Below are 22222 nucleotides of genomic sequence, written 5' to 3'. Positions count from 1 at the left end.
AGTGTATAAATGAGAAAGATGCTGTGCACTGCCCTTTCAGGAAAAGTCAAATCACCATCTGTTTGTTCCAGTGTGGAAAGACTGGGTTTTGAATAGCAGCTAACTACATCACTCTATCAGCTGAATTGCTCTGGGCATAGTCTCTTAATGTCCTTAAGTTTCATTTTCACACTTTGAGAAATAAGGCTACTAATAGTGTTGACTGTATGAGATTGCTTTGAGCAGAAACTAGGAAAATGCATGTAGTTGCACAGTGCCAAATACATAGTTAACTGCACAAGAAATGTTAGCTGTTAGTTTTATTGTAATTTTAAATTAATAATTGCCATTTCACACATGTCTAGATGTCGGATATTGAGGAGACCAAAGATCATTTTCATGTGCTCAGCAGGAATCTCTTTTTTCTTGTTTTCTCTCTTTTTTCCTATGGAAAAAGAAACTTAATGACTGTAAGGAAAAAGAAACTTAACAGCAATCAGATTGCTGTTTCCTGATTGTTTGCTGCTTTGGATTTCAGTTTCACTTTCCTTTCTTTCTGATGGGAAGCCACTGATCTCAGCAGAACTTTCTGTCTCCAAACTGTGGCTGTTTCACAAATCAGACAGAGCAGCTGAATACTCCACTTAAGTCCCATCCAAATCTTAAAAACTGGTAAGTGACTTCCTGCCATCCAATGTTTCCTAGCTGCATGTGAAGAAACTTGCCTGGTTTTCTTTCTCTTAAAAAGAGTTGCAGTGTGCAATTCCTGCTAATGATCATACTTCTCTCTTTCATTGGTTTTGTTTTTTAATGAGGATTTCAATATTTCACAGGGAACTATGGAGAATAAATGAACTGTGGGTAATCTTATGCAGTTCTATCAGATTTTTGAAATGATTTCTTTCCTTAAGAACAAAAGCATTTTGGATAATGTTGAAATGATCTGAGTCTCTCTTACCTTCTTTTCTCTTTTCTTCCTTCTTTTCTGGAGGGAAACACTATCCAGAAAATGCTTATTTTATGCTTTTACTCTATGTATGTCTCTAAATATGAACTCTAGTGTTGCTTTCTGTGTTAACTATTTATAAATGGTACTTCACCAAGAGTCTCACTCTCAACTTGCTTTTTTCCAGTCAAGATTAATTCTTTGAGTTGTATTCACATTGATACAAATAAGCCTAGTTTAGCCATTTCAATGCTCTTTAGTATTTCATTATATGATATACAAATTGTAATATGCCAAAATTTGTGTATCGAATCTTCTAATGTCACCATAAACAATGCTGTTATGAATATATTTGCTCTGAAATGATGCATGCCTACCAGGACAATGGAAATGTTCTTGAATCTCTATGTCCTAGTCAACTGTTAGTATCACTGGATTTTTGTTTGTTGTGAAATGATACCCCAGTATTGTTTCACATACAGTTCCTTGTCACTAGAATGGTTGAACATTTTTTCATATGTTTATAGCCCATTTGAGTTACTTCATCTGTGAATTTCCTCAGCACATACTTCGACTACTTTTCTATTAGGTTGTTTGTGGTTTCCTTATTTTTTAATAGAAACTCTTTACATATGTTGGATAATCTTTGTAGGATATATGGATTTTTAAACTGCATTTGTTTGTATTTGTATGCATTTGTTGTATCTTCTATTGTAAGAAAAATTTAAGTTTTCTTAAATTTCTTAATGTAGTAAAATTTATCCTTCTTTCCTTTATAGTTTGTACTTTTAGTATCTTATTTTAGAAATCTTTCCCAATTCAAAGGTCATAATGATACTCTTCAGTATTTCCTTCTAATACTTTTCACATTTAGGGCTTCACATCAACTGGAATTTAGTTTTGAGGCTATTATGAGATTATGAAGATGCTATGATTTAATTAAATTTTTCTATAGCACTATTCACTTGTCCTCAAGACTGCATAATCAGTTGTGTCACCAGGCTGTACATTACAGCCTCAGAACTAATTTATCTTACAAATGGAAGTTTGTACCTTTTGACCACCTTCAACCATTCACCAACCCCACCCCCTACTTCTGGCAACAACCATCTGTTTTTATTTCTTTTTTTTTTTTTCCTTCTGTAAAAATTTTATTTTTCTTTAAGATCCTGTAGGTATTCCTATTAACATACAAAACTATTTTCTAAATGGTATTACTGAAGTATTTTTGTAACATTTTTTATTGATTTATAATCACTTAATGTTGTGTCAAATTCCAGTGTTCAGCACAATTTTTCAGTCATTCATGGACATATACACACTCATTGTCACATTTTTTTCTCTATGAGTTATCATAACATTTTGTGTATATTTCCCTGTGCTATACAGTGTAATTTTGTTTATCTATTCTACAATTTTGAAATCCCAGTCTATCCCTTCCCACCCTCCACCCCCCTGGCAACCACAAGTCTGTATTCTCTGTCTATGAGTCTATTTCTGTCCTGTTTTTTATTTCTGTGAGTTTGGTTTTTCTAGATTCCACATATGAATGAGACCATGTAGTATTTGTCTTTCTCTGTATGACTTATTTCACTTATCATAAAGCCCTCAAAGTCCATTGATATTATTGCAAATGGCAGAATTTCTTTTTATTTTTAATGACTAACATCCCTTTGTGTAAGTATATATCGATCTTTATATCTATATATCTTTATGTCTCTCTTACATTGAAAAAAATCATCGATCTATTTGTGGACATAGATTGTTTCCTCATCTTGGTTGTTGTGAATAACACTTCAGTGAACATGGAAGTGCAAATATCTCTTTGGAAACCTTAATTTTTTAAGGATAAGTACCTAGAAGTGGGGTTGCTGTATTATATGTTAGTTTAATTTTCTGCAGAACTTCCATACTATTTCCAAAGTGACTGGAACATTTTACCTTCCCTCCAACAGGGAACCAGTGTTCTGATTTCTCCACATCCTTGGAACACTTGTGCACTCTTGACTGCAAAGCATATTTCTGATAATGAGCTAATACTCAAAATATATAAGGAACTCCTACAACTCAACTGCAAAAAACAAAAACAAAAAACCCAAATAAATTTTATGTCCTTCCTTCCTCCCTCCTTCCTTTTTCTTTCTTCCTTCTTTCTTTCCTTTTCTTTCTTCCTTCCTTCCTTCCTTCCTTCCTTCCTTCCTTCCTTCCTTCCTTCCTTTCTTCGTTTCTTTCTTTCTTTCCTTCCTTCCTTCTTTCTTTCTTTCTTTCTTTCTTTCTTTCTTTCTTTCTTTCTTTCTTTCTTTCTTTCTTTCTTTCTTTCTTTCTTTTCTTTCTTTCTTTTCTTTCTTTCTTTCTCTCTTTCTTTCTCTCTTTCTCTCTTTCTCTCTTTCTTCTCTCTTTCTTTCTTCTCTCTCTTTCTTTCTTTCCTTTAACAGTCATCATAACAGATGTGAGGCGATATCTTACTGTGGTTTGATTTACATTTCTCTGATGATTAGTGATGTTTACCATCTCTTTATATACCTGTGGGCCACCTGTATGTCTTTGGAGAAATGTCTATTCAAGTCCTTTGCTTGTTTTTTTTTTTAAACCAGGTTTTGTTCTGTTTGCTGTTGAGTTGTATGAGTTCTTTATATATTTTGGGTATTAAGCCCTTATGGGATACATGGTTTGCAAATATTTTCTCCTATGTCTTAGGTTGACTTTTCACTCTTGATTGTTTCCTTTGCTGTGCAGAAATTTTTTTACTTTGATCTAGTTCCTCTTGTCTATTTTTGGTTTTGTTACCTGTGCTTTGGTGTCATATCCGTGAAACCATTGCTTAGAACAGTGTTATGAAGCTTTCTTCCTCTGTTTTCTTCTAGGATTTTTATAGTTTTAGGTCTTACATTTAAGCTGTTAATCAATTTTGAGCTATTTGTGTGTGGTCTAAGATAAGAATTCAATTTTATTCTTTTTCATCTGGCTGTCTAGTTTTCCTAACACCATTTGTTGAAGAGACTGTCCTTTCTCAATTTTGTATTCCTGGCACCCTTGTTAAAGATCAGTATTGACTGTATATGCATGGGTTTCTTTGGGGATCTTTATTCAGTTTTGTTCATTTATATATTTGTCTTTATGCCAAATATCATACCTTTCAAATTGCTATAGTTTTGTAATATGTTTAGAAATAAGAAATGTGAGGATTCTGGCTTTTATCTTCTTTCTCAAGTGTGTTTTGTCTATTTGAGATCCTTTGTGGTCTCATATGAATTTTAAGATTGTTTATTCTATGCTATTGGGATTTTGATAGAGTTCACATTGAAACTGTATATCACTTTTGGTAGTATGGATATTTTAACAATTTTAAGTCTTCCAGTCCATTAACATATGATGTCTTTCCTTTATCTTTGTTAGTTTCTTTCCACAGTGTTTTATAGTTTTCAGTACAAGTCTTTTTGCCTCCTTATTGTTTCTAAGTGTTTTATTAATTTTGGTGCTATTGTAAATGGGAATCGTTTTCCTAATTACATTTTCAGTTAGTATATTTTTAGTGTGCAGAAATGCAACTGATTTTTGTTTGTTGATTTGTATCTTGCAACTTGATTGAACCTACTTATTAGTTCCAACAAGTTTGTGTGTGCGTGTGTGTAATCCTTAGGGCTTTTCACATTGAAGATCATGTCATCTGTGAATAGACATAGTTTTATTTCTTCCTGTCTGATTTGGATACTTTTAATTATTATTTTTCATGCCTAATTGCTCTGGTTAGGACTTGTAGTACTGCATTGAATGGAAGTAGTAAGAGTGAACAATCTTGCCTTGCTCCAGATCTTAGAGGAAGAGAGGAAGAGTTATATGCTTTAATATATGAACTTACTATGTTGAGCTAATTTCCTTCTGTTCTTTGTTGAGAATTTTTATGGTAAAATGGTGTTGAATTTTGTCACATGCTTTCTCTGCATCTATTGAGATAATGATGTGATATTTATCCTTCATTCTGTTATTGTTGTATTACATTTATTGATTTTTGTATGTTGAACCATCTTTGCATCCCAGGGATAAATCCCACTTGGTCACGGTGTATTATCCTTTTAATGTGATGCTGAATTTGGATTGATGGTATTTTGCTGAGGATTTTTGCCTTTATAATCATCAAGGAAATCGATCTATCTTTTTCTTTTTTTTCTTGTAGTATCTTTGTCTGTCTTTGGTATAAGGGAAATATGGGCTTCATAAAGTAAGTTTGGAAGTGTTCCCACCTCTATTTCAAGTTTTTGGAAGAATTAAACAATTGGGATTGATTCTTCTTTAAATATTTGATAGAATTTACCAGTGAAGCTATCTTATTCTGGGCTTTTGTTTATTGGAAGGTTTTGATGGCTGATTTAATCTCTTTATTGGTTATTAATTTTTTTTTAGATTTTCTCTGTCTTCATGATTCAGTTTTGGTAGGTTCTATGTTTTGAGGAATGTATTCATTTCTTCTAGGTTGTACAATTTGTTGATGTATAATTATTCATGATAGTCTCAATCCTTTTTATTTCTGTGGCATAAGTTGTAATATCTCTTCTTTCATTTCTGATTTTATTCCTTTTAGTCTTTTGTCTAGCTAGACATTTGTCATTTTGTTAATTAAAAAGACCCTCAGTTTTATTCATTTTTGTCTATCCTTTATTTCATTTATTTCTTTTCTAATCTTTTTAAATTTTCTGCCTTCCACTAACTTTGTATGTTTCCCCCCCTTCTTTGTCTGGCTGCTTGAGCTTTAAAGCTAGATTATTTACTTAAGGTGTTCTTTTTAATGTAGTCACTTATGATAAAATTCCCTCTTGTTACTGCTTTTGCTGCATCCTATTATTTTTGGTATGTTGTGTTCTAAATTTTCATTTGTTTCAAAATATTATCTAATTTCCCTTTTTGATTATTTCTTTGCCCTATTAGTTATTCAAGAGTGTTTTGTTTAATTCTCACATATTTGTGAGTTTTCTGGATTTCCTTCTGCTATTGATTTCTAGTTTCATATCATTGTGTTTAGAAAAGATACTTAGTATGATTTGAATCTTCTTAAATTTGTTAATATTTGTTTTGTGACCTGACTTGTGGTCTGTCATAGAGAATGTTCCCTGTGTGCTTGAGAAAAATGTGTCTTCTGTTGTTGTTGGATGGACTCTTATGTATATCTCTGTCAGGTTCATTTGATCTGTAATGTTGCTGAAGTACTCTGTTTCCTTGTTATTCTTTAGATATGCTATACATTTTTTTTCCTGAGCCATAAAATTCATTGTTTCCACCTCTGTGGAGATCAAATTAATTGTCAGGAAGTTATCCATGTACTATCATGTGAAAACCTCTCTACCGAGAGAAGCATAAGTTTTTCTTTTCCTTGAATCAATTAATATGGTAGATTACATTTATACAGGCATACCTTGGAGATATGGCAGGTTTTGTTCCAGAGCAATACAATAAAGTGACTATTCACAATAAAGTGAACCACATGGATTTTTTTGGTTTCTCAGTGCATATCAAAGTTGCTATCCATGTTTTGAAAGTACTGACTCTCCTAATGAAAGTTTAAATCTATTATTATTGTGTTGCTGTCAATGTTTCATTTATTCAGCTGCTCTGATTTTGAATACATATATATTTGTAATTGTTATATTCTTGGTGAGTTGATCCTTTTATTGTTAATATAATGTCTTTCTTTGACTCTTGGGACAGATTTTGATTTAAAGTCTGTTTTGCCTGATATAAATATCAGGCTGCCTTTTGTTTTACATTTGAGTGGAATTTTTTTTTACTATCTTTCTACTTTCATTCTATGTATGTCCTTAAATCTAAAATGAGTCTCCTGTAGACAGTATATAGTTGATCTTTTTATCCATTTAGCCTCTCAGTGTTTTAATTGGGAAGTTTAGTCCATTTACATTTAAAGTAATTGTTGATAGGGTAAGATTGACTACTACCATTTGTTAATTTTTTTCTGTCTGTCTTTTAGCTCTTTTGTCCCTCAATTAATATCTTTCAGTTTCCTTTTGTGATTTTTTAGCTTTTTTTATAGTCACATGCTTTCATTCCTTTTTATTTTTATTTTTTTGGTGTACCTTCTACAGATATTTTCTTTGTGGTTACCTTACACATCTTATAATTATAATGATCTATTTTAACATCAATCACATACAAAAACTCTATACTTTTACTTTCTTGACTTACAGTATTTCTGTCGTAACTTTTTATATTGTGTATCCAGTAATATTTTTGCATAGTTATTTTTATACTTTTGTTTGTTTTAACTTCTGTACCTGAATTAGAAGTGACTTATACATCACCACTACAATATTAAAATATTATGTATTTGTTTATATATATTTACTTTTACCAGAGATCTTCATGCTTTTCTTAGCTTTCCTGTTTTTTATTAGTATCATTTCATTCAACTTGAAGAACTCTCATTATAATTTATTTTGCCAGGTCTAGAAGTGATAAACTTTTTCAGCTTTTGTTTATCTGGGAAAGTCTTTATCCCTCCTTCATTTTTGAAGGAATATCTTGCCAGAAATAGTATTCTTCATTGGCATTATTTTCTTTTAACATGTTGAGTATGTTATTCCACTCCCTTCTGACCTGCAAGGTTTCTGCTAGGAAATCCATTAGTTGTCTTAGGGAGATTCCCTGTATGTGATGAATTACTTCTTTATTGCTGCTTTCAAAATTCTCTTTTTGTTTTTAACTTTTGATAATTAAATAATATTACATCTTTGTGTGGATTTTTTAAATCCTATATGGGTACTATTGGCCTTTTTGAATCTGGGTATCTGTTTCCTTCCCCATATTTGTGAAGTTTTAAGCCAACTATTTCTCTAAATAAGCTTTTTGTGACCCCGTTTCACTGCTCCTGGGCCACTCATAATGCATATATTGATTTATGTTATGATGTTTCTTAACCCCCTCAGGCTTTCTTTCCTCCTTTTCATTATTTGTTTTTCTTTTTGTTCCTCTGACTGGATAATTTCAAGTGAACTGTCTTCAATTCACTTATTCTTCTGCTTAATCAAGTCTGCTGTTGAAACGTAGTAAATTTACTGTTCAGTTATTATATTCTTTAGCTCTAAAATTTATATTTTAAAAAAGAATAATTTCTGTTTGTGGAAATTTTCATTTTGTTCATGCACAATTTTCTTGAGATCATTAAGCATCTTTATTATTGCCACATTTATATATGTGTATATATGTGCATATATATGTATATATGTGTGTATGTGTGTGTGTGTATGTATATATATATAGCATTGTAATCCAAGTAACATGTTTTAAATGGGCCAGAGATAAAAATAACTCCCTGGAACTAGAAGAAGAAATCCGTGCTTTAAACTGTGATGTGATACTACTCTCTCAAACGATTATTTTTCCTCCCCCTAGATACAGAACAATGGCAGTGACAACCACACTGACATGGAACGAGGAAAGGAGTCTGCAAAAGCTACTTGGAAATGTTTCCTTGAGACTTCTTTATAAGTCTAGTGTCCATGGAAATAACATTCAAAATATGAATAATAAGTGCATTGGTCAAGGACCCACTATAACAATGATTTATCTTCCTGAATATACTTTTGGGATCTTTATTCTTGGGCATTATCCTGAAATGGGTAAAAACTTTAAAGAGCCAAATAATTCCTTCTTTTTTTCATTTCAAAAGAATGAAACAATGAAAATGACAACTGCATTTTTAAACTCAACATTAGAAATTACTAGTGAAGATCTGAGATTTGATTTCGCTAAATTTCAGAGTTTGTATATATTACCAAGAAGTGAAAAAATTTGTATACCTGAGTTTTTAGAGGAAGAATTAGGACTTACATCTGACCTTTCCTGCAGATATTCGGAATGTGAAGTTTTTCGAGTTGAAGGTATGTTAAATGAGATAATCCTACATTCTGGTTCTAGTCTTTGTGTTTGGGAAAATGAGACAAACAATTGAGGTTCATGCCACCAAATTTCTCTTTCATAAACTCCAGAGTGAAACCTGGGAGGCGTAGAGGTTATGAGGTTATTACCCAGAAAGAATAGGCAGCTTTGATCAAAGTAAGTTGAGAAGTGTAAGTGAAGTGATGGAAAGAGAGAGGAAGAGAGAGAGAGACAGAGAGAGAGGCCTCACTATCAGAGCAGACCTACTTTGACACGTGACACGTCTTTCGTTAGCCCTAGGACCTTTGGGCACAGTTATGTGAGAGTTTCCAGAGTGAGTTACTGTGCAAAGAAGATATGTCTCACGCCCCTTCATCTCATTATGCTGCCAACTCTAACTCTTACTGAGTAGCTCAGCTGGGTTATGCAAGCGGACTCAATGCCCTGTTTAGAAGGTAGACTTGGCTACGCTTCACCAGGCAAGTTTAAAAATTATGATGCTATGTTTATTTCCTTTAGGAATTAAGGATGATGCAGGCTACATAAGCAGGATAACAGAAGCCACACAGTAAGTTAGTTTCTTGGACTATTTGCTACTCATTTCATTTAGACTAACCATATAAATGGCACTGACAAATATTAAGATTAAAAAATCATACCACTTGGAATGTTAAAAATCAGTTATAATGTTCTTGAAATAATGTGTTCACGACAAGTTAGAATAACAACAAAAACAAAACCACTACCAACTGAAATTTTTAAGATCCACCTAATGACAATTTGACTTTGGCCCCGTTAGATTCAAAGTTTTCCAGATAGAGTTGAGATGACCATTTCAGATAATTTCTCTGAATCTTTTTCTTGAGAAGAAAATTTTGGGGGAACTTCAGAAAATTTTAAAAACAAAGTCACTTTTCCCCAAGTTTATAGATAAATACTTGCATTGCATATATTTTATTTTTATTTCTCCTTAATATATTATTTCTGAAAATTCATCTTCATTATTATTGTTACTTCTCATTAGATTTATATGGTCTAAGGCTAATAGTTTAACAATGATTTGGTTGCTGGTTAATGTTGAATTAGTCTCATATAGATAAGTGCATTTTCTCAAGCACAAAATGTGTAACTTTAGACCTTTTCAAGTCATATGATAGAAGACATTAATATCAAATGATAAGTAAGTAATTGAACTATACTTTTTAGAGGAAAGACAAGAGGCTCCAGGTGAATCAAATGGTATTGTTCCTTACGGATGGTCTGGCTGTTGTATTTTAACTACTGCATTTTAACAGGCACAGAAATAGTCTCCTAGAAGACCTCAGAGACTACAAGCCCTATGCAGACCTGGTATCAGAAATCCGTATTCTTTTGTTGGGTCCAGTTGGGTCTGGAAAGTCTAGTTTTTTCAATTCAGTGAAGTCTATTTTCCAAGGCCGTTTGACTCGCCAAGCCATCGTGGGTTCTGACATCACTAGCATTACTGAACAGGTAAGTTATTTCAGGATTTCCTGAGGATTTTGTCTTCTGGATTACAAAATTATTAGGTTTGTTCATTTCTTTGCTATTTTCTCAATAAATTAACTGCCACCTAATCTATGAACAATTAAGTGCCAAAATAAATGTAAAACAGGAATAAAAATTGAATCAGAATTGTCTTCATTAAGTTATATTATACAGAGAGGCTTTCAGTTTTTATGGATGCAAAAAACAGTTATAAGAAGAATGTTTTTTGGTATTTGTAAAAAAAAATACATTTTTAAAAGCTTTGTGGAAATCTTTGTCTATTTTATTTGATATATATTTTTACTCATGTCCCACATGGTTTTGCCTGGATTGATAGTCTTTACTCTTTTTTGTAATTAAATAATGAGAATTATGTATTGCAATACTTTTACATCATACAAACCATTTTATGAGAAATGACCATGAAAAGTGAAGCAGCAATTCACTTTGGTGGGTTAACCTTCAAAGTGTAAGTGAATCCATTAATGCTCCTATAAAGAGTATCTTATTTGTAAACAAATATATTTAAGGAAATAAGTACTAATACCATTTTTAAAACTGTTACTATAAAGATCTACAAATTACAGTGCAATATTTATCTAGAAATGTTCTTTCATTCTCCGCCTGTCAATGTTATTATACAAAGCCAAAAAAGGGGATGAATAGAAAATTTCATAATCAAGCTATGTTTTTCTATGATTGCCCCAATCTAATACTGTCATCTTCTGGTTGGGAATATTCTGTATATTATCAATGCAAAATTTAGCATAAGACAGTAATGGCTCATTTTAGTTTTGTGTTCACATTCAATAACTGAAAGTATTTTCTAGGACTTTCAAGAGTCACATCTTATTTCTTGATGTTGGCTGGAGTTTTCCACTTCAGTGACTTTATTATGATATATCAGCCTAGCCTTAGGAGCCAAGGCAAAATACTACAGCAATTCACTACGTTAAGAATTGATTGAAATGTTTATCTTTGCTAAATATTGTGTTGCAACAAACAAACCAATAAACAAATAAGTACTATTCAGTGTGAAAGACGCTATACCAGAAGTACTGATCAGGACAGGTTTTTCTCTGCCTTTGTTTCATGTTGAAAATGCCAAAGGCATTGTTTTAAGAGAAGATGTAGATCTTGAACTCCAAATGGAATGTAAATACTATACACACTGAAGGAAAACAAGACAGAATATTTGTTTAAGGAAATGGAATACCTTATTGCTCAGAGCCCCCTCTCTTTGAGGAAATGAAGTTGTAAAGGAAACAGGTTAATGATTAATGGAACTATGAATGTGCCTATTGATCTTAAAATTTTATTATTTTATATTTTATTATTATATACTTAATTAAGTATATAACTCTAATATTTCAGGTAATTCATTCTATATTGAGGTAGCAGTAAACCTCATTCACTTAAATCAAAACCTCCAGTAGCATTGCTCCAAGACATTTTATGGAGTGATGGGAGCTTTTGACTCCATGACAAATTACAACAGGTTATAGATGGATCCTCCACTTCCTGGTTTGGAGTGGGAAAATTGTGATGAAAGTATTGTCTAGTGTCTCTGAGAACCTGATTTTTTTTGTGAGTTTCCTAAATCTTCCATAGTTGTACCTGTGTTGGAAGTGTATTTGACCAATGAATACATGTTTTCCAAAGTTGTCCTGAAAAATGTTCTTGGGATCAGATTGAGTGTGTCTAGAAGAAAAAAGATTTGTTAAAGTAGTGTACCTTAAGTGAGATTTGTGGACCCCGAGAATCCCTGAGACTCTGCTAGGGGATCTGTGAGTTTAGAACTATTTTTATAATAATACTAAGATGCTTTTTTGCCCTTCCTCGTGTGTTAGCATTTGGACTGGTCAGACAAACATACTTTTCTCTGTTGACACCTTAGCGTGAATTAGGCAGTGACACCAAATATTACTATATTCACTGTAATGTTCCTTGCCACTGAGCTCGCAGTGAAAACAAAACAAAAAAATGCCATTTTCACTTCAGAATGTCCTTGATGAATTAAGAACAATTATTGGTTTTATTTAGACTCAACTTTTGAATACATGCGATTTTGAAGTTTTGTGCGATGAAATGGGAAGTGCACATAAAGTGCTCCTCCTGCAGATCCAAATATGGTGGTTGTCCAGCAAAGCCTCCGGTGTGGTTGAGTCATGAGCTGAACTTTACTCACGTCGAATCATTTTTAATTGAGAAAACAATGGACAGACTTAGTTTTTCATTCTTGGCTATTTGGTAGACCTTTTTTTCAGAAAATGCACAAAGTGAGCTTATTACTCCAAGGGAAATAATCAACAATGCTTGTTGCCAATGATAACACTGATTTTTTGAGAAAAATGAGAACTTTGGGAAACTTGTTGCCATCACTTTGAGCTTGATAACATTCCAGTACCTAAAGACTTATCTGATGTGATGAATGATGATCTTAACAAATATAATGTTTTAATGTTGTATAATAAAATGTGCCAGTATCTGGAAGATCTAGATAAGCCAGTGAACCAATATTTTCAAATGACCATTGCATCAGGTTACAAAACCATGGATGGATAAAAGATATCTTCAAATTGTAAGATAGATCAATGAGTTTAATGCAACAGAGTATGAAAATGTCACAGATTTCACATTGCCACTAGCTTTTGAGAAATTATCACTTGTTCAGCTTTGATGTATTACTAATGATGAAAGTCCACAATCCTGTGAAAGTTGTTATGTTAAATACTCCTTCCTATTCCACTATATGTGTATGTGTGAGGCCAGATTTTCTTCATACTTCAACCAAAACATCACAACCGACTGAGTGCAGAGGCAAATATAAGAATCCAGCTGTTTTCTATTAATTTAGACATTAAAGAGAATTACAAAAAGTAAATCAATCCCACCCTTTCCTATAGTTGTTTTGGAAAATCCTTTTTTCATCAAGTTGTTAGTTAGGTTAACATGTAACAGATTCATGATTGTATTTTTAAATGATTTAAGGAATATTCAAACTTTTTGCTTTACTTTCTACTATGTTAGATATCCGTGGACATAACCCACATAAATAAAATATCTTTGGAATCCTCAATAATTTTTAAGAGTGTAGGTTGACCTGAGACCAAAATGTTTGAGGACCACAGTTTTAAAATATTAACCAGTCTCTGTTTTTCCTATCGTCATGTCTTAAAGGTTCCTTGAAGAGTGAATTTTTAAACTTGATGTGTTTTGTTTCACAGTACAGGATATATTCTATTAAATATGGAATAGATGGTGAATCTCTGCCATTTAAGTTGTGTGACTCCATGGGGCTGGGTGAGAAAGAGGGAGTAGGATTGTGTGTGGATGACATACCCCACATCTTAAAAGGCTGCATGCCCGACAGATATCAGGTAAGAATTCTCCAATCTTTAAAATATTTCAAATCATTTTCATCAATGCCTTTTGTTGAATCTTGACCCCTTGAGGCATTTTTAACTGTGGAAGAGTGGCTTCAACACCAGCCAACACTTTTACTTTAGATGAATACGTATTCGTGTAAGGAAAGTATATACATTAAGAAATGTAGCCTAAAGGTAGGATTCTACTCATGTAGATTCCAGGAAAATGTCAAGAGGAGATATTTATATCACTCTTTGTAATGATGTAAAAATCTTAGGAAAGTAGTAGTTTAATCTCTTGCCCTTTTTTGATCCCTTAGACAAACCATTGAAACAACCACTTTTTGTGGAAGTGTGAGGTTATACTGAAAGTGCGTAGACTTCACTGCTTAAATACTAACTACTTAAATACCCAGATTCAAAGTTGGCTCTGCCACTAATTAGATGTGTATCCATAAGCAAGTTACATCTTGTCTCTGTAAATCTTAGTTTTTTCATGTGTGAAATGTAGCTAATAATAATGCTCATCTCATAGGATGGCTAAGAAGATTAAACAAGATAGTATACTTGAAGGTCTCAAAAACTTAGCCATCATTATCAACCTTCTCTTAGGTAGTGAGTATGATAAAATCAGCCTCAATTTTTAAAGAGTGTCTTCCTTTGCCTCTCAATTGTGCTTGATTAGCAACCTTAACTATGCACTCATTTATTTAAAACCTAATTTGAGCCAGATACTATTCTAGTTACTGGAAACATACAGTTGAATAAAAACATAATCTTTATCCTCAAGGAGCTCACAATCTAAAAAAAAAGACATAGATACAGGGAGGAGGAGCTGGGCAGAAAAATAAGAAAAATCATGAACATATGATCACATTCATTTTTCACAGCAGAAAGTCAATCAGTTCAGTCCAACACTGAAACATACAGTTAAAAAAAATAATGAATCCATCCTTGTATTATGTTTTGTAATTATTTTATTAATCCTGGAAAGATTACTGTCTTGTAGTAAGGAGATGTTAACTTGAAATTTAGTATTCCTTCTGTTTCATTTTAGTTTTTTTCTTCTGTAAAATTAAATTATAGTATTTTAGTTAAAATAACAATTTCAATATGTTTTTCTCTCTCCTTTTATCTCTATCCACTAGTCCATCTAAGTATACAAAATGCTTGGGGAGGAGTCTTAAATGGTATGTGACAAACAGTAATAGTAGTTTGTACTGGAGACTGGGATTGGAAATTAGCTTTTTTACAAAAATCATTGTTTATACTTTTCTGAAATATTTTCATTATGGATAATGTAAATTATGGATAGTTGTCATTTTTGCTAAAGCAATGAAGTGGGGGTTTTCTAAAAAGATACAATGGCATTATGCTGACAGTGGAGAGGAAGTATGCAAGAGAGATACTGCTAACTAACCTGAGGAAGGAGTATCTGAGAGAAGGGAAAGTTTTGGCTTGGAGGTTAGTGGTGGTCATGTTTGAATCATGAATTGTATCTGAAAGAATTCAGTAGACTCTCTAAATGCTACCTTTTGTTTCTGTAACAGTTTAGTCCTCATAAACCAATTACACCCAAGCATCCTGCATTCATCACCTCTCCATCACTAAAAGACGGAATTCACTGTGTGGCTTATGTCTTTGACATCAACTCTATGGACAGTCTCTCCTTTGCAATGCGGGCAAAGCTCATACAAGTTCAGAAAGAAGTATTGAACCACGGTAAGTCTTACTGTACTTATCAAAAAAAAAATTCATTTTGAGAGGATAATATATTTCCAGGACATTGCAGAAAGAGTACAGGTCTCATGTCCTCTTCATCCAGTTCCTGAGCCCTGGGTTGGTTGCTGGCAGCGGCAGTCGGAGATCATCTACAAGCTTTACGCAAAGAAAGGCCCTAGAGCTTAGTCTTTGGTCCTCAGAGACTAGAGTGGCCATAGATTTTCATCATGTGTGATTTTCCTGTGGCTTGATAGGGAGTCACCACCTCTTATTATGTGAGTAGACCATAAAAATTAAAACCAGGAGACTAATACTCTTATAAGTTGGGTCTTGCTCTGTCATTTTGCCACATGTGTAGATTCATGTAACAACCACTACAAGCAAGACACAGAACTACTCCATCATCACAAAAGTTTTTCTCATGGTGCCTTCACAATCCTTAATTTTTGCCAGCAACTAGCCTCTTCTGCATCTCCATAACTTTGTTATTTTGAGAATGTTACACAAATGGAGTCAAACAGTATGTCTGATTTGAGACTGGCTTTTTTTCCTTCAGTCTAATATCCTTTGAGTTCCATCAAAGTTGTTTTGGGTATCAGTTGTCCACTCCTATTTTTTTTTTAACATTTTTTATTGATCTATAATCATTTTACAATGTGTGTCAAATTCCAGTGTAGAGCACAATTTTTCAGTTATACATGAACATATATATATATTCATTGTCACATTCCTTTCTCTGTGAGCTACCATAAGATCTTGTACACATTTCCCTGTGCTATACAGTATAATCTTGTTTATCTGTTCTACAATTTTGAAATCCCATTCTATCTCTTCCCACCCCCCACCCTCTTGGCAACCACAAGTTTATATTCTATGTCTGTGAGTCTATTTCTGTTTTGTATTTATGCTTTGTTTGTTTGTTTGTTTGTTTGTTTTAGATTCCACATATGAGCAATCTCATATGGTATTTTTCTTTCTCTTTCTGGCTTACTTCACTTAGAATGACATTCTCCAGGAGCATCCATGTTGCTGCAAATGGCGTTAGTTGTCAGTTTTTATGGCTGAGTAGTATTCCATTGTATAAATATACCACTTCTTCTTTATCCAGTCATCTGTTGATGGACATTTAGGCTGTTTCCATGTCTTGGCTATTGTAAATAATGCTGCTATGAACATTGGGGTGCAAGTATCATCCTGAAGTAGGGTTCCTTCTGGATATAGGCCCAGGAGCGGGATTCCTGGGTCATATAGTAAGTCTATTCCTAGTCTTTTGAGGAATCTCCATACTGTTTTCCACAGTGGCTGCACCAAACTGCATTCCTACCAGCAGTGAAGGAGGGTTCCCTTTTCTCCACAGCCTCACCAGCGTTTGTCATTTGTGGATTTTTGAATGATGGCCATTCTGACTGGTGTGGGGTGATACCTCATTGTACTTTTGATTTGCATTTCTCTGATAATTAGTGATATTGAGCATTTTTTCATGTGCCTATTGATCATTTGTATGTCTTCCTTGGAGAATTGCTTGTTTAGGTCTTCTGCCCATTTTTGGATTGGGTTGTTTATTTTTTTCTTATTGAGTCGTATGAGCTGCTTGAATATTCTGGAGATCAAGCCTTTGTCGGTTTCATTTGCAAAAATTTTTTCCCATTCCATAGGTTGTCTTTTTGTTTTACTTCTGGTTTCCTTTGCTGTGCAGAAGCTTGTAAGTTTCATTAGGTCCCATTTGTTTATTCTTGGTTTTATTTCTTCTAGGAGAAAATTTTTGAGATGTATGTCAGATAATGTTTTGCCTATATTTTCCTCTAGGAGGTTTATTGTATCTTGTCTTATGTTTAAGTCTTTGATCCATTTTGAGTTGATTTTTGTGTATGGTGTAAGGGAGTGTTCTAGCTTCATTGTTTTACATGCTGCTGTCCAGTTTTCCCAACACCATTTGCTGAAGAGACTGTCTTTATTCCATTGTATATTCTTGCCTCCTTTGTTGAAGATGAGTTGACCAAAAGTTTGTGGGTTCATTTCTGGGCTCTCTATTCTGTTCCATTGGTCTATATGTCTGTTTTGGTACCAATACCATGCTGTCTTGATGACTGTAGCTCTATAGTATTGCCTGAAGTCTGGGAGAGTGATTCCTCCAGCCTCTTTCTTTCTCTTCAGTAATGCTTTGGCAATTCTTGGTCTTTGATGGTTCCATATAAATTTTATTATGATTTGTTCTAGTTCTGTGAAATATGTCCTGGGTAATTGGATAGGGATTGCATTAAATCTGTAGATTGCCTTGGGCAGTGTGGCCATTTGAACAATATTGATTCTTCCAATCCAGGAGCATGGAATATCTTTCCATCTTTTAAAGTCTTCTTTAATTTCCTTCATCAATAGTTTATAGTTTTCTGTGTATAATTCTTTCACCTCCTTGGTTAGATTTATTCCCAGATATTTTATTACTTTGGGTGCTATTTTAAAGGGGATTGTTTCTTTACTTTCTTTTTCTGTTGATTCATCGTTAGTGTAAAGAAATGCCACTGATTTTTGAACGTTAATTTTGTAACCTGCTACCTTGCTGAATTCTTCAATCAGCTCTAGTAGTTTTTGTGTGGACCTTTTAGGGTCTTCTATATATATAGTAACATGTCGTCGGCATATAGTGACACTTTTACCTCTTCTTTTCCAATTTGGATCCCTTTTATTACTCTCTCTTGCCTGATTGCTGTGGCTAGGACTTCCAGGACTATGTTGAATAGGAGTGGTGATAGTCAGCATCCTTGTCCCAGATTTTAGAGGGAAGCTTTTGAGTTTTTCACCATTGAGTACTATGCTGGCTGTAGGTTTGTCATATATAGCTTTTATTATGTTGAGATACGTTCCCTCTGTACCCACTTTGGTGAGAGTTTTTATCATAAATGGGTGTTGAATTTTATCAAATGCTTTTTCTGCATCTATTGAGATGATCATGTGGTTTTTGTCCTTTCTCTTGTTGATGTGATGTATTACATTGATTGATTTGTGTATGTTGAACCACCCTTGTGTCCCTGGGATGAACCCCACTTGGTCATGATGTATAATCTTTTTTATGTGTTGTTGGATTCTATTTGCTTTTTTTATATGTTGTTGGATTCTATTTGCTAATATTTTGCTAATATTTTGGTGAGGATTTGCTAATATTTTGGTGAGGATTTTGGCGTCTATGTTCATCAGTGATATTGGCCTATAATCTCTTTTTTGGTAGTGTCTTTGCCTGGTTTTGGCATTGTCCACTCCTTATTGAGTAAATGATACTCAGTGATATCCATGGTATAGATACTCTACAGTTTTCTTTAATCATTCTTCATCAAAGGACTTTTTGATTACTTCTTGTTTTTGGGTATTGCAAATAAAGTTCATTTAAATATTAATGAATAGGTTTCTATGTGGACATAAGTTTTTATTCTTCTGGGATAATTCCCCAAGAGTGTGATTGCTGGGTCCTATGCTAGATGTGTTTAATTTTTTAAGAATCACCAAACCATTCTTCAACATTACTACACATTTAATATTTTTGCCAGCAATATATGAGATTACCAGTTTCTCTGCATTCTTGCTACTGTTTGGCATTATTGATATTTTTTAAAAATTTAACTTTTCTAATAGTTATATAGTGATAGCTAATCCTGGCCTTTATTTGCTTTACCCTGATGACTAAATACACTGAACGTCTTTTAATGTACTTATTTGTTTGTGTATGTCTTCTTCAGTGAAATATCTCTTCTGTCATTGGCCTGTTTTCTATTTTGACTCTTTGGCTTTTTGCTGCTGAGTTTTAAGAGATCTATACATTCTAGATAGGAGACAATTTTCAGATACATGATTTGCAAATAGTTTCTCCAAGTGCTCAGTTGTCTTCTCGTTATCTTAACAACCTTTCACAGAAAAAAATTTTTTAAATTTTGGTGAACTCCAATTTGTCAGTTTTTTCTTTTAGGAGTCATGCTTTTCATTTTGTGTCTAAAACTCTTCACCAAGCTTTAGGTCCCCAGATTTTTTTCTGTGTTTTCTTCAAAAAGTTTTATAGTTTTACATTTTATATTTAAATATATGACTCATTTTGAATCACTTTTGATATGAGATGTGAGTTATAGGTCAATGTTCATTTATTTTATTTTATTTTAGCCCGTGAATATCCAATTGCTCCAGCACCATTTGCTGAAAAGGTTATCATTTGTCCATTGAATTTCTCTTGCACTGCTGTCAGTTAAAGAGGAAGGAACTTGTTTTGTAAAATGAGTTGGGAAATGTTCCTTCTTCTTTCATTTCTGGAAGAAATTATGTAGAATTGGTATTAATTTCTCTTTGAATATCTGGTAGAATTTTCCAATAAAAGCATCTGGGCCTGCAGATTTCTTTTTCAGGAGTTTTTAAAACCACAAATTCAATCTGAAAATAGTTATAGAGATATTAAAATGACACATCATTTTCATGACATAAAATAACTGATTTATCTACTTGATTTAGGTGTCGCACAGGTAGCCTTGCTTACTAAAGTGAAAAACAGCAATGAAGTTCTTGAAAACAACTTCTCAAAGATGAGTAAATCTATGATTTCTCAAAGCCAGGTAAAGAATACTTTTTGCAACTAGACAATATTGAAATAGTGTGTGTGTGTGTGTGTGTGTGTGTGTGTGTGTGTGTGTCTGTGTGTGTGTGTATATGTGTGTGTGTGCGCATATATGTGTGTGTGTGTGTATGTGTGCTCACACTGTATACTCACAGGTAAATGAAGACACAGATCAACTGCCTGGTTGATTCAAGTTTATACCCCACTTTAAAATAAGAATTATGTGAATTATAATTATATTCAGAAAATAATTTATTAAGCTATTACTTTTTCTGTTCCTTGAATTATATTTCAATTCAGTCAAATTTTAGATATAAGACTTATGCTTATTAAACTCATTTTTTCCACAGATAATAATTGCCAGCGAGCTGCTAGGCGTTCCTATTTCTAAAATCTTCGTGGTTGAAAATTATGCTTCAGAGCGGGAGATGGACCCCGTAAAGGACATTCTGATCCTCTCTGCACTGAAGCAGATGTTGAGGGCTGCAGATGACTTCTTAGAGGATCTGCCTCTTGAATAAACAGGTGCTCTGGCCCCTTTCTGCTCCTCTCCAAAAGCACTGGTGCTTTTTGACAAACTCTAAACTATTTCTCAGTTGGAGGGCTGGCGCCCATCTGCCTGTTCCAGTTCTGTCAGCCATGTTTCTATATGTGCTTTGTTTTTACCCTTTTTATGTTTTGTTTTCAGATGCAGTTGTGGGAATGGTCCAGCTCTGCAAGCAGTATCAGTTGCCTTGATTCAGACACTTGGCCCAAACTGGGGTTGCTGACAATCTTCTTGAGGCTCTGCTTTCATTTACAGTTTTGCCTCTGTCCCCGACAATATCTTCCTGATGGTTCCTTCTAAAATCAGTCATACCTCAGGTGCAGAGGCCAACCCTGAGCAGTGGTGGACCCTACTGCAAACCACTCTCTGTATTTCTTCACTATTTACAGTTTAATCCCTATGACGCCTTTCTAAATCTCCTCAGCAAAATTAACTATTCCCTTACAATGAAAAATCTGTGTGAGTACTAATCACATTGACTACAAAACGATTAACATACATATCTGTTGCTCTAAATAAATTGTGTTTTTGAGAAGCAGGGTTTGGATTTGGCTTATCTTTGTATTCACAGAAATTAGCACAGTGCCTGTCAGGGAGCAAGCACACCTGTTATTAAGCATCCCTCCCAACCTTCCCAGAGCGATAACATGTATTTAAAGTTTTCTCCTTATAGGAGAGAAGACTTGGACAGAATGAAATGCTGGAGAGAAATAAAGGAGGGAGAATGTTTCACTTATCTCTGGATGAAAATATGAATTGAAGTTAATTGAAAAGAACAAGTATTTCTCAAGGACTTACATTTTGTTTCTCCAAAAAAAAAAAAAATAGTTTTTCCTTTAATGAACTCAGGCCTGATTTTCATTAATTGAATTCCAAACCATCCTAGCCATGTTTCCAAAGTAGAGTGATCAAATAAGATTACTAGTGCAAGTCAAAGAAAATGGAATATTATTCAGCCCTAAAAGGAAGGAAATCCTGTCATTTTAGACAAAAAAGGATGGACTAGGACATTATGCTAAGTGGAGTGGGTCAAACAGGAAAGACAAATACTGTATGACATCATTTATACGTGGGATCTAGAAAAGCCAAACTCATAGGAACAGATGGTGGAATGGTGGTTGCCAGGGGCTGAGGGGTGGGGAAAAAACAGGGGATGCTGGCTAAAGAGTACAAATTTCCAGTTGTAAGGTGAATGAGCTCTGGGAATCTAATGTACAGCATGGTGACTATAGTTAACAGTCCAGTATTGTATACCTGAAAATTGCTAAGAGAGTAGCTCTGAAATGTTCTCACCTCACATACAAAAAAGGTAATGGCTTGAGGGAATGGAAATGTTAACTTACTTTATTGTGGTAATCAGTTCACAATATATATGTGTATTAAGTCATCATGTTGAATACCTTAAAATTACATAATGTTATATATTAATTATATCTTAATAAAGCTTGATAAAAAGTAAAATCAAAAGTGACTCTTTCTGAGAGAAATTTGTAGCATTGTCCAAATTCACCCAGAATCCACCTTAATAAAATACCAAAGAGGAATAGTTATGGTGGGTGATGTGTAAGCCCTTGTCTTCTCTAGAAAACTAATTTTAAAGATTATCATGTTGCTTCTTCATTAAAAAAGCAGGCTCATAACTAGTTTGATAAAATCGACTGGGGGACTCTCAGAGACCAGCA

At 33.7% G+C, this 22222-nt stretch overlaps 1 protein-coding gene across 1 annotated transcript; it reads left to right on the top strand.

The window, feature by feature from the left end:
* The first annotated feature begins 519 nt into the window (after positions 1 to 519).
* On the top strand, positions 520 to 21410 carry IFI44L (interferon induced protein 44 like). Its single transcript, XM_010989070.3, has 9 exons — positions 520 to 651; positions 8324 to 8811; positions 9329 to 9377; positions 10105 to 10300; positions 13543 to 13695; positions 15234 to 15405; positions 19891 to 19991; positions 20344 to 20518; positions 20682 to 21410. Exons 2-8 carry the CDS (start codon positions 8334 to 8336, stop codon positions 20512 to 20514), a joined length of 1320 nt encoding a protein of 439 aa, XP_010987372.1. The 5' UTR covers positions 520 to 651; positions 8324 to 8333; the 3' UTR covers positions 20515 to 20518; positions 20682 to 21410.
* The last annotated feature ends 812 nt before the right edge of the window (positions 21411 to 22222 follow it).

Source organism: Camelus dromedarius, chromosome 14, assembly GCF_036321535.1.
Source record: "Camelus dromedarius isolate mCamDro1 chromosome 14, mCamDro1.pat, whole genome shotgun sequence".
In the NCBI taxonomy this organism is placed as follows: domain Eukaryota; kingdom Metazoa; phylum Chordata; class Mammalia; order Artiodactyla; family Camelidae; genus Camelus; species Camelus dromedarius.
The sequence above is the reverse complement of the archived record's forward strand: the minus strand, read 5'-3'. Positions and strand labels throughout refer to the sequence as shown.